The sequence below is a fragment of the Seriola lalandi genome, unplaced genomic scaffold (genome assembly GCF_002814215.2).
Source record: "Seriola lalandi dorsalis isolate HSWRI2012SDOR001 ecotype SW California unplaced genomic scaffold, Sedor1 jcf7180002054997, whole genome shotgun sequence".
Taxonomy (NCBI): Eukaryota; Metazoa; Chordata; class Actinopteri; order Carangiformes; family Carangidae; genus Seriola; species Seriola lalandi.
The window spans coordinates 138,666-151,294 of record NW_019525546.1 but is presented as its reverse complement, the minus strand read 5'-3'; the positions used below and the strand labels follow the sequence as shown (position 1 = coordinate 151,294).

The 12,629-nt window shown below is 41.2% G+C and overlaps 1 protein-coding gene across 2 annotated transcripts in view; it reads left to right on the top strand.

Moving 5' to 3' along the window:
- Window positions 1-12,629, top strand: part of prkcbb (protein kinase C, beta b) — a 93,896-nt gene that overhangs the window by 69,862 nt on the left and 11,405 nt on the right. Inside the window, exons 16-17 of one of the 2 annotated variants that reach the window (XM_023397130.2) lie at window positions 2,673-2,813; window positions 6,588-11,744. In XM_023397130.2, the coding sequence (XP_023252898.1) occupies window positions 2,673-2,813; window positions 6,588-6,764 (318 nt within the window). In that variant the 3' untranslated portion in view covers window positions 6,765-11,744. Of the gene's footprint in view, window positions 1-2,672; window positions 2,814-6,587; window positions 11,745-12,629 lie in introns of those variants that run through there. The other variant, XM_087171400.1, reaches the window with a different exon arrangement.

Genomic DNA, 12,629 nt, shown 5'->3' with positions numbered 1-12,629 from the left:
TTATCTGTGTTTTAAGGATAAGGATATTTCCTTTAATATTATTAGGACTAGAATTATAGAGTTTAATTCCTGACTGCGTACTGTACAGGACTGAGGTCATGTATACAGTAGACAGCTTTTGCGGTTTGTGATGTGTGTGCGCTAGTGTGTCTGACCGCATGTGTGGAAAGGGAGTGATCAGAGACATTTCCACTCCCCTGCTTCCACCCTAACCACCATCCATATTTCATAGCCGGCAATGGGCCACACACACACAAAGAGACACACACACACACACACACACACACACACACACACACACACACACACACACACACACACACACTGCTGTTTCCCATAGCACTCAGCATTGCGGCTCAGTTTTCTTGTAACTGCCTGCCAACGAATGTGATCACAAGTATAAAGTCAGAGCGTGTTCAGAGAAAAGGATGTTTAGTGTTTTGCTTAAAGTAAAAATGTACAACACCTCCGATAGGTCAGGTCACGTATGAGGAGCGGTTTAACGTCTTGAAACACCAAAGCTTAGACGTCTTTAGTTAGAGTCTCATGCAATGTTTATACCGTTATTGTGTATAAGTGAATGATTCCTGCTGCTCTGTGAAGGCTTCAGGCATTTAATCACTTCAAAGTGAGGGGCCTTACACACTCTACAAAGAGATGAGATTATTGATAACGATTGTTTCAAGCAGCAAAAACTTCTCTTTGCATAAGAAGTTGTTTGCACATGTAAATATGCAGTAGCACAAAAAAAAAACTAAACTGCAGAAATTGATCTGCATAAACACAGTGACTCAGCTCCACAACGCCATCGCGTTCTGCTGCACACAGATCCCCCTTTGCCCCTTTGGCAATTCTAAAAATGACTAGATAGAAGCCTAGGAGGTAAAAGAAATATCTTGATAGCATCGCTTCCTGGTTTTCTCTATAGTTTGCAGCCTGCTGGTACTCAGTGACCCTTGCCACTTTCACATACCCCATAAGTACCATGCAATCAGCGACCCGATTCTGTCCGGCTGCTTTGTGGTCGACTGAATGTGTTGTTCTAAGTCAATGACGGCGGAGGGTCTCGGCCACAGTGAGGAGGGCTGTGGATTCACCTCCAAAGGAGAGTTGCTACCGTCACGTCTGCTATATTGTTTTATCAAATCAAGTTGCTAAACGGATCTTAAAAGCTAGTCAGAAACGTTCACGCTTCTAGGCCACACCCACCTCCACAGGTCAGCAGAAAAGAGGAACGCAGACAGGAGAAGTGGAGTTAGAGACTGAGAGACCAGGAGACATGGATAAGAAGAGAGAAACCATTTTTATTTTTCATCTAACAAGTTCTACCGAACTGCTGATTTTTTTTGCATTTCTTTTAATAATTGAGGTTTATATGTTTGTATATGGATGAAAGAGTGAGTGAGTGTGTGTGTGTTTGTGTGTGCATGCCCAGGCATTTTGAGCAGTGTGTGTGTGTGTGTGTGTGTGTGTGTGTGTGTGTGTAGGTAAGTGTAAGGTTGACTGACCCGTGGAAAATGTTATTTTAGTTGTAATGTAATGAGTTATGACTGCTGCTCCTGAGGGAGGCACATCCCACTGACACACACACACACACACACACACACACACACACACACACACACACACACACACACACTCACACACTCACACTCACACTGATGTCACTAGCCCTGATGCTGTTCTTAAGGTTTTGTGTGGACAGACATCATAAACGGTCCTTAATTACGCCTGTGGAAAAAACTGCTGCGGTGAAAGAGAAAAAAAAAATAGCAAGTTATTCATTTGTCTGCAGGCAGCAGCTTGGTGGCTTATATTTGTTCCCCAGGGACAGGCATCTAACATGATAGATAGTAGAACGGATGGATGGTTAAGAGGGAGGAAAGGAGAAAAAAAGGAGGTGAAGAAGTAATAATAATAGTAACGACGTTAAAATATAAACAGAGATAAATGAAAGGAGGAATCATGGGTGGAAACACTGAGGGAAAGAGACAGGAACAAATGAGATGAAACTTAAATGATTCCAGAGGGGAAATTTGGGGCATCGCAGCAGCTGCACACTGTGGAGCGTAGATCAGATACGGACCTGTCTTGTGGTTTAGGATTATTCCTACCACTTAGTTTATGTAAATGTAACAAGTCAAGACACTACACATCATTAAAATGTAATCATTAGAGGACATGCAGTCTGCTGTCAGTGAGAAAATCACTGTTGCCCTGAAATATTTCTCACAAGTGAATAAATCATGCAACCCTTGTCTGTTATTTGTGTTAAAGTTTAGTGGAGTGGAGCGTGTACATGGTACTTGTGAATACGCATCCTGAAAAACACGTTTCCTGTTGCAAAGACGCAACGAAAGAAATGACGCAGCAGCTCATTTCGCTTTTCACCTGTGATGACAGCGTTGCTCAGTCCAGCGCTTTGGTCCAGGCTGAAATATCTCAACAACTATTCCATTACATTTTGTGCAGATATTATTGACGGAGGTCGGAGGTGGCAAAGAAAGGAGGAGAGAAGAGAGGAGGTTGTGATGTTAATAAAAAAAATAAAAAAAAAACTTATTGTATTTAGCAGCTGCACATATGCAAACAATAATAAAGAACAGAAAGGTTAGATTGAGGCAAGAAATAAAGAAAGGAAATAATTCTGTGTCATCTCTCCGCTTGTCCAGCTGATGACGAAGCATCCAGCGAAACGGCTGGGCTGCGGTCCGGAGGGGGAGAGAGACATCAGGGATCACAGCTTCTTCCGCTACATGGACTGGGAGAAACTGGAGAACAAGGAGGTCCAGCCGCCATTCAAACCCAGAGCTGTAAGTCTGACCACACTTAACCCGACTTGACCCCAAACGAGGGGTCGTTCAATTCACCCGAGTGGCGCAAAGGTGCAAATGAGTCGCCCGCCACAGCCGAGACCAGGAGTTTAATTTCTCTCAGTGGTTAAATTCCTGGTGAAGACGTTGCCCAGAGCGACGTTTCGTTGTGGTCTACTCCCCTTCCTTTATTCTAACTTCCTCTCTTTTACTTCAGCGCCTGTCTGTACTCTGTTATCTTCGTTCATCTTCTCACTTTCAATGTGATGCTTCTGTCTCTTTCCCCTCCTCTGAATGGAACAATGCACACAGGTAAGTGCGGAAACGATGGTGGTGGTGGTGGTGGTGATGAATGTGTGGTGAAGAGGGCAGACGTGGTGACAGTAATAACACCAAACATGTTGATAACGGTGCCTGTGAAGATGATAATGATGAGAAAGATGCAGCGAAAATTGCGGGTTGGATGAGAAAGATGCTGAATACGGTGATAAAGACCCAGATGCTGATCGTGATGATAGTTTTTTGGGTTTTTTTTTTTACATTTTTGGAGACTGGTTTTTGAATTTACATTTGTTTGATTGGTTTCAGCTGTTGAACGGAAGCACAAAGTTTTGGTGCAGTCTCACTCTGCATGAGCCGAAAGTGTTTCTCTAGGGTTAGACTGAGTTTAGAGTAAAGCTCCGGGGAGCGAGCGCTCGTCCACACAGCGTCAGCAAAAAGTGACCTAAAACAACAGTGTGTTTGTGTTTTGCTATGACAAAATTAGTTTGATCATAACTCGAGTCAGAATGATGTCATCACATGCTCACACACACACATACACACACACATACAAACCGTAATATGTACACACACACACTCACACAGCCTTGGGCCACACTGCTGCTAAAGAGTTTTTTCTGAGTTGAGTTTTTTTTGCAGCTGTCTTGGCCCGCTGGGGTTGTGTGTGTGTGTGTGTGTGTGTGTGTGTGTGTGTGTGTGTGTGTGTGTTCTAAGCCGGATCAGGAATGGGGCAATGTGTAAGCATGCTGCTGCATTTGGGTTTGTGTGCATGTAAATATGATATTTTTGTGTGTGTGTGTGAGGTCATAATTAGGACCTGGCTGTGTTTTAACACTGCGGTGTGTTTCTGCAGAGTCCTCAGATGTGACTGGCAACATATGTTGTCTGATCTCTTCTTCTATCGTCTCTCCTTCTCTGCATCTCTTCTTTCTGTTTGTTCTAATCTTTGTAGCATCTTTTTGTCTTTCACCCCTCTGCTCTGTCACTTGCTGTTTCTCTCTCTTCTCGTCTTTCATCCCACTGAGGAGAACAAATAAAGGTTCAGATTTTTTTGAAGAAGAAGAAGAAGAACCGTTGTGTTTTCCCCCGCTTAAAAGTTTAGGGTTCAGTTTGGCATTTGAAGGTGGTTCTTTGATCTCGGTGCTATGCCATCAGACCTTTCTGAGCTATGTGTGAAAAGAGGGCCTTCCTTTTATTTCTGACTAAAACCCCTTCTTCTTCTCACTGGTACATGATGGTGTTTTCGTACAGATAATTGTTTATGAAGGATGCCTCATGCTTTGAGAATCATATTGCTGGTTGAAGTGGCAGGCTCACTTTGGTCAGAAGTTCGTTTGTGCTTTTAAACGCTGCGAATGCCTTTGAAGAGTCTGTTTTTATGTTTGAGCTTTTGAATGTGTGAGTGACTGACTGACTGACTGACTGACTGACTGACTGACTTGGTTTATTCGTTCATCTGACGGATAAAAAAAATGGTCATACCATCACCTCTGAGTTTCAGTTAAAGTTATTACTGTGAAACTGTCATCATCCATCTGTCCTTTCAGCGGCTTTGTCAATTTTTTTATCCATCCTCCTCCATGAGACTCCATCCATCCATCTGTTCACTGTTCACTGCTGCCATGCATCAACCCATCTGTCTTTCCATCCACCCATTTTTATTTGTCCTCTCTGTGTTCACGGTTTTTCTTATGTTTGTTTCTGTTTATTTGCATGCTCTGGAGCTCAGTCTCAAATGAAACCTGTCCTGGAGTGCACTACTTTAAACACAAGCCTCACAATATAACAACATTTATTTATTTATGTTTTAAAATCTCACAGAGAGATATCAGCCTTTTTTTTCTGCCATCTTGGCTCACAGTTTAACAATCATTAGCTCGGCTCAAAGCTAACAAATTGCGAAGCACCTCTTTTGTGCTAAAGGAGCATTTCACCAAAACCAAACCCAGTTACATCCCTGGTGCTGCGTAGGATTTGAGTACGATATGGGAGATGCTTACCACATCTGCTGACAGACTCTTGGCTGGGATGTTGTGTACTGAACTGACACTTCTAAACTTTGTGGCAGTCATTTCATTTCCCCTATGTACTAAATTCTTCTCATCTGGTTCCCCAAAACAGGTTAAAACAAACGCAAGTAATTAGCTGCAAACACTGTTTGACCCTGGTGTATTGCTCATTTCACATATTTCCCCAAACTCTAAACAGTCTGGCTTAATTTCATTTGGTTTTCCAAGTTACAGAGATTTAATGAGTTTGTAGTTTTCCTCTGGGTGATGTCAGAGGACACTGAATCCTTGTTGTGTTAATTAAAGCTCAGCACACTGATGGAGATGGGGGAAAAAAAAGGAATAGCTTGGGCCAAAGTCCCCGTGAGGCATACTGTCAGGAAAATATAGTTTTCAAGTTAATAACTTGTTTTTATGTACTTAGACAGACACACATCCCATGGGTATAAAATGCTCTTTTTGAGTCCCCATTGGTCAGAATGAGGAAATGAAATTGACTAAAATGAACAGTTACTTTTTTTTCCAAGTTGCTTTTTGAGAAAACAAAGTCTAATGTAAGCAGTTGTGAGATAGCCAAGAGTTCGACTGGATAGTGGTATCGATCTTCTTTTGCTACCGTCATTATCAAGGATAGGTGTCAAGACGACATTTCATCGTCATAAATGGAATTCTTTGAAAGTAAAAGAGAAACTGCAGCTTCTGAGCACATGTCTAAAGAGCTTTTTGAGTTGTTCCCGGTGCTCAGTATGTGTGCTGATTGTCTGATTTGTGTTATCATATCTCAGCAGGTCTCCACAGCTGCAGCATATAATTAACCCACAATTAACCTACAATTACACCATAATCATCTCATGGCTTTGAGCCTTTTCATGTGCAACTATTTAGAAAGTCCAATTAAATCCAAGTGTTACAAGCAAAAAAAAAAAAAAAAAATCAAGATGAAATGCCAAAGAAAAATTGTTTTTGGCTATTTACTTACAGCCATGGTGGGAGGGTTTTTTTTTTTTTTTTTTTTAAGTGAAATGCTCGTTACCAAAGAGTAATAGCTCCATGCATATACTGATCCAATGTAGTGCACTGCCACAGGACGTTTGAGACTCCTTGTTCTTTTTAAAATTGAAGTTGAATATGTTTCAAATATTTGAAAAAGGAGCACCTGATGTGTACTTGATTTATAATCTCCTGAGAGTGGTATTTTTGTATCACTTTGAAGGTAATAAGAAATTACCTTCGAGCCATGGCAAATGGAGAGTTGAATCAAGCTCACCCCAAGTACTGGCACTTGTTCTGATATTTGAAACGATGTTCAAGTAATGTCATCTCACACCCTGGTTCAACCTGCCATTCCCCCTTCTTTTGTTTTCCTCTCCTACTTCCCCCGCCCCAACCCAATCCATCCATTCCTCTCCATCCCCGCTCTCCCCCTCCCAACCCTACCCCACACCCTACCCTGCACTCCATCCCTCCCTGCCCTCCTCAACAGTGCGGACGGGAGGCCGAGAACTTTGACCGTTTTTTCACACGCCACCCGCCGGTGCTGACCCCTCCCGATGAGGAAGTGATTCAGAACCTGGACCAGGACGAGTTCCAGGGATTCTCCTTTATCAACCCAGAGTTCCCAGGAACCTCTGCTATCACCACTGCTGATGAGCAGGCTTGATTTCAGCTCATGCACGGACACATGGACACATTCACGCAAACACACAAACACAATCATTTCTTCCTTGAAATATACACATACACACTCACAATTATATCAACTTCAAATATCACGGAAATTGTTTGTGCTGTCACGGCCATGACCTAAACAGATCCGTAAACACATACATTTGTTGTTCACACTGTTGCGACCTGGGTGATGCATTGGTCTCCTCTGAGGGTCCATGTGAAATGGATGTGATTGAATGTTGTGCACCTATGAAATTAAGATGCAGACTGAGAAATTAAGATTAAGGGAATAGTTTGACAATTTAGAAAATATGCAAATTCACTTTGATACCATTCTACAAAATGATTAGCATAAAAACGTCGATTTGACATTTTACATGGTGGTATGGTTGCCTGGCAACTGTTCAGAGTAAAGAAATAATCCAGCACATAATTCCTGTTCTGTTTAGATGAGCCACATATATCATGTTCATTATAGGCAGGACTTTCCCGTCTTTGTGCTAAGGTGAGTTAGCCGGCTGCTAACAGTGGCTTCATATTCAGCGTATCAGTCCTCTCTGCAAATAAAGATATTTCAGAAAATGGCAAACTTTTCCTTTAAGAGAATCAGAATGCATTTCGGCAGATTCTGTATTTTTCCAGGCCTCCATCTGATCAAAGCGTTACTACACGTTAGCAACATATGCCAGACAGTATGCCATAAACTTTCTACGACTGGTTTTAAGACGTTTACTGCTAAAATTTAATGTTGTATAATATTGTGCATAAAACTCAATAACATTTGAAGGGAAACAATCAGATTATTACTTTACTTATCAACCCGCGTTGCTCACAGTGTGAACAAAGTGTTTGTGTTGATTTTACCAGACGTAATCAGCATCAGTGTAAGGAATTCAGTGACCTTTACACATTCACAGTGAGGGACAAAACTGTTTGGATAACAAGAGCACAACAGAGTAATTAAACTGACTGACTGAACTACGGGAAATTTACAACCTAATTACAGAACATGGTAAATTTATATAGCGCTTTATCGACCAGTCAAAGCGCTTTATAATGTACGTCTCCATTCACACACATTCATGGCGCAGCGTCAGGAGCAGTTAGAGGTCCAGTGTCTCACTCGAGGACACTTCCCTCTCTGCGCTCGATGGAGGAGCCAGGTATCAAACCAGGACCTGTCCGATTACTAGACGACCACTCTACCTCCTGAGCCACGCCGCCCCAGCAAACTATTTGATCTTCAAACATTAAGAACAATAGCCATACTACTATTACTACCAAAACTTGAGGTAGTAAGAGTCCACACAGAACTGTTGGTGTTCCTATAAAAACATATAAATACATACATGATATTGACGAGTTATGATTCCGCCAGCGCACACACACAATACACAGCTGCATAATTTCACATGTAACATAGCTTCAGCTTGTGATTTAACTTTTTCTCATTCCTCGGCTGTTCCAGCACATTTCAAGTTAGGCCTGGCCTGTTATTCTGATGTGCTTTTTATTCAGTACAATAATAATAATAATAGTAATAATAATAATGATAATAATAATAATAATAGTACTGTCTGTATGTTTAATCTTATCTTAGCTAAAACTGGAATGCTTGGCATACTCTGCATGAATTTCTATATCAATAATGGCCAAGGACTTCGTCTCCCAACCACATTTTAGCATCTGATCTCAGCACCTCTCTGCGGCCACTTTGTGGCTCTTTTTCATAGTTTTCAAAGTAAGTATGAAAAGAAAACATTGGAGTATTATTTTACCCAATTACAAGAACACCAAACAACAACAAGATCAGATTTGTGCCTCAAACGACAAACACAAATATCAAATTTTTCTTTGTGTATTTTGCTGATGATGATGGTAAAGTGCTGTTGGGAAATGTAGTCTTTATATGGGCTTTGAGTCAGTTAAATAGATAGATATAGATAGAATAGAAAATACTACTTCTTACTCTGATCTTCTCTTATCTAGTATTTAAGCAATGAAAGAGACTAGCGGTTAGTTTCTATGTGTTTTACAAAAGCATGATTCCGATACGTGGGCGCCTGTTTACAGTGTGAGTGTGGGTATGTGTGTGTGTGTGCGTGTGTGTGTTCACGTGTATGTTTTTAACGTGTGCAAACAAGCACTGTGTGCGTTTGCATTTGCGTGCGTTTGTGTGTCCATACCTGCCTTCCCAGCCCATTGCCTGGCCTTGTGTTTACATTTGGTTTTGTGGTGAATGTCCGCAACCCCCCCGCCTTTATATCAAGCAGTATTGGTATGATCCACTTTATTTTCAACCAGCAGCTCCACAAGTGGGAGAAGAGAAAAGAGGAGAAAAGAAAGAGGAAAGGAGAGAAGAAGGTGTGTTTCTATAGGGATGTATTGAAATTATATTTCAGGAAATGTCAGCAAGAGCTAAATAATTTTACATTCCTAGCAACAACCAGTTCTAAAGCTCGTGTTTGAATCAGCACTGATGTTCAGTACCCTGGAAAGCACCACCTTAGTGCTCGGGATGGTTTGCAGGTTAGCACTGGACCCAGTTCTGTTTCTGTTTTCAAAATGTAGGTTAAATACCTGAGCATATCAAAAAGTTCTCAGACCTGGGGAAAGTTTTCTATGGTAGAATAAAGGCCACCAGCTGGAACAGATCAGCTGACTAATATATCATTCAGCCCTACTTTCCTGATCTAGATTTTCGGTGGGAAAGGATTTGAGGCTCAACTCACTGTGACTGGTATTTTTTTTCCAAGTAGCCTTCAGCATGCGCAATCAGAATGTCCATCCCAACTACAGCAGCAGTAAATGTTGACACGTTAAAGCTGAGCCTTCTGCAGCAGGAAGATGTGTGTGTGTGTTTTGTCTTTTGTTTTCCCTAGCTAGCAATAATCTTGTTGACAAGAGGGAAGTGTCAGTACTGAAACAACTTTCAGAGGACTCAGGTTAGGACCGTAATTGATTTACATACAAAGTCCATGAGGTTCTGAAGCTCATCTCAGCCAGAGAGAGAGCTGGCTGTACTTTGAGTGCAGCTAACGTTGTCTGGGAGGTACCTGAAGTTCTTCCTCATATCACCCTCCTCTTCATCACAGAGGGATATCAGGAGTGTGTGTTCACATGAACATTCAGGCTCACTGGTGTTTATCAGTAGTGGTGGCATGAAGTTTTCTACTTGTTTATCAGCAGATGAAGAAGTCAGTTTTGTTCATTTTTTCTAGTACAGTAGGAAACAGAGGTCATTAGGGGTCCATTTGGTTCTGACCTGGGATCAGAGTTGGACCGGATCTTAATTACACTCAGTCCAGTCAGCTCAGACTTTACTTCCACAGGTCTCAGATCTGTGTCAGTGTGGATCCAAATTTACACTCAGGACTGATCACATGGAGAAAATATTCTAGATAATAAATTTCTGCTATTAAATGACAAATACTTTGTTGAATTGGATTCTCGAATATAAGATTCTGTCTATTTATCACCCTGTTGGCTACAAAATATTGGAAGTAGTTTGGTTTCTATAAATTTGTCTTAGAAGCATATAAGCTAATCATTTTTGAAATGCGCTTCTATGACTTTACATTTGTTCTCAGGACATTTTTATTATATTTGCTGCTGCTTGTTAATTGATCACATATTATCCTGCTGCCGGTGTCGGTGTTGTCTCCGTTTGGCTCGACTGTTTTTTGGATGTTGGATCAGGTCCAATTATCCTCCGGTCTAGTCGGATCTGACAGCACTCGGGTCCCCTTCACATCAGATCTCTGTTTTTTAAAATTGAATTTAAGCACCTTGGGTTTGAGTAGATTTACCACGGATCCAGTTCAGATCAGGTCTGTCATTTTGGACCCTTGAAGACCTCTAGGAGGAATGCGATCATATAGTTAGTTAACTTGATCAAATGACAGTTATCTGTCAAGCCGAGTCAGTGTAGTCTCCACTAGTATGACTTCTCACAGGACATTATCACGAAGATGATAATAGAAGATAGTAATATATCTAATATCTAAAGTAAAAAAGCAATTATTTCAAGAGAATTAAAAAAAAAAAAAACATTTCAGATTTGTTTCAGAAGATAATTACAATCACGTACAGCTGTGTGATAGCTATAGTTACAGTAGTAACCCCTGTGTTACTGTCTAAACTTTGTCTTACAGAGCACGTAGAAACATTTCCAACAGGTGGTGAAAAATGTGCATCTACAATTACAGGAAAAAAAAATTGAAAGAGACAATATTTGCAGGATGCTATTGATTTTTGCTGTGGCCTCGTTACTGAATATTCTCACACGCAGGGAGAGTTAATGGCTGGAACAAGTCATAGCTAACATGTGGATAAGGTCGGTCCTGTCTGTGATCTCTAATCTTAAACTTAAGAACTGCTGATCAGTTCAGCAGCTTTAGTGCTTTCACATTTCATTCACGGTTATGAGTGTAGTAAATGCAGCTGTTGCGTTTTATGACTTGATAACATTAAGCTTATCCCATGTCCACCATCTGTGTCGTACCTTCAATGTTGGTATTTATTACAATCAATGTCCCCTGTATTACAACAATTAAAAAAGACCTATATATACACCTATACATAAACATATATAACTGTCTCAATTGTTGATATATACATATAATATACACCATGTGGTCTGTATTGTAAAGAACAAGAGGAATAGAAGTCCTTCCTGCTGAAGGAGAAGCAAAGTGAAATCTGCATGAAAAATGCTTTTGTTTTACCTTTTTGTTAGTTTGGAGTTGTATACATTTAACATATTAGGGTAATTCATGTTTTCTGTGTCAGCAGTGCTTCAAAAGTGTGATCCAAGCTACTGCGCTATGTGTGAAAATAATGAAATATATCTAAAGAAAAAAAAAAAAGGAAAAAATACTTCCCACAATGCTTTCCATGTGCCAAATTTTTTTTGTTTGTTTTTGTTCTCCAGGAAAAACAGGCATACCTAAAATAAAGGATTTAAAAGATATTTTAGGGAATGTTTGTTGTTGTTTTTGTGTGTATTGTGTTTTCAGTGATGTTCACTGTGTATGTTTTTATGTGCTTCAGGAAATGTCTGAAGTGTGGGCTGGGTTATATATAACTCTCTTTATTTTAGCCTCTTCTTTAATTTCTCTTAATTCATTCCCATATGATACAAACATAAACACACACTGTTGCTGTGCATGAAGCACGAACTGATTGTGATGGTTGTAGAGAATGAGGAGTGAGGAGAAGGTGGTGGGAAAGATTCAAGTGATGGAGAGTGACAGACGGGGCGGTTTCTGAGCAAATGTGAGGGAAAAAAGGGAAATGAAAGAGAAGAGGAGGGAAGCAGTTCAACAATGGAGGGAGGCGAGGAAGAGAGAGAAAGAGGTAGTGAGAAGGGACGGCGGTGAAGGAGGGAGGGAGGGGACGAGGAAGGAAAGCGAGGCTCTGTGAAGCGAGGCAGGCGGCTACGACAGGCTGTGCATATTTCATGGCTGCCACTTATCATAAGAGCCTTTCCCTGATGGGGGAGCGTAGGTCTGATGACTTCAAGGAAATAACATGCAGAACACGGCCTACATACACACAGCCCTGCTGAGCCACTCAGCCACTTCACGCCGCCTCTAAAGCTGCTCACAATCAACCGCAGTCGAGCCGCTGCTGCTGCTGCTCTGACTAGCTGCACATTCACTTAATAGGGGTTACTGTATGTTGCACTATTTACCAACCCCTGGTACAATATAATGTTTACAAGTGTGGACACAAACTACATGCAGTGGTTCTGAACCGTGTCTGAGCTGCGGCACAATGTGATGGGAAACAAAATCAACAACACGCCACTTATCCGCTGGGAGTCTGAATGCAGGACTGTGATCACAGAACTGGT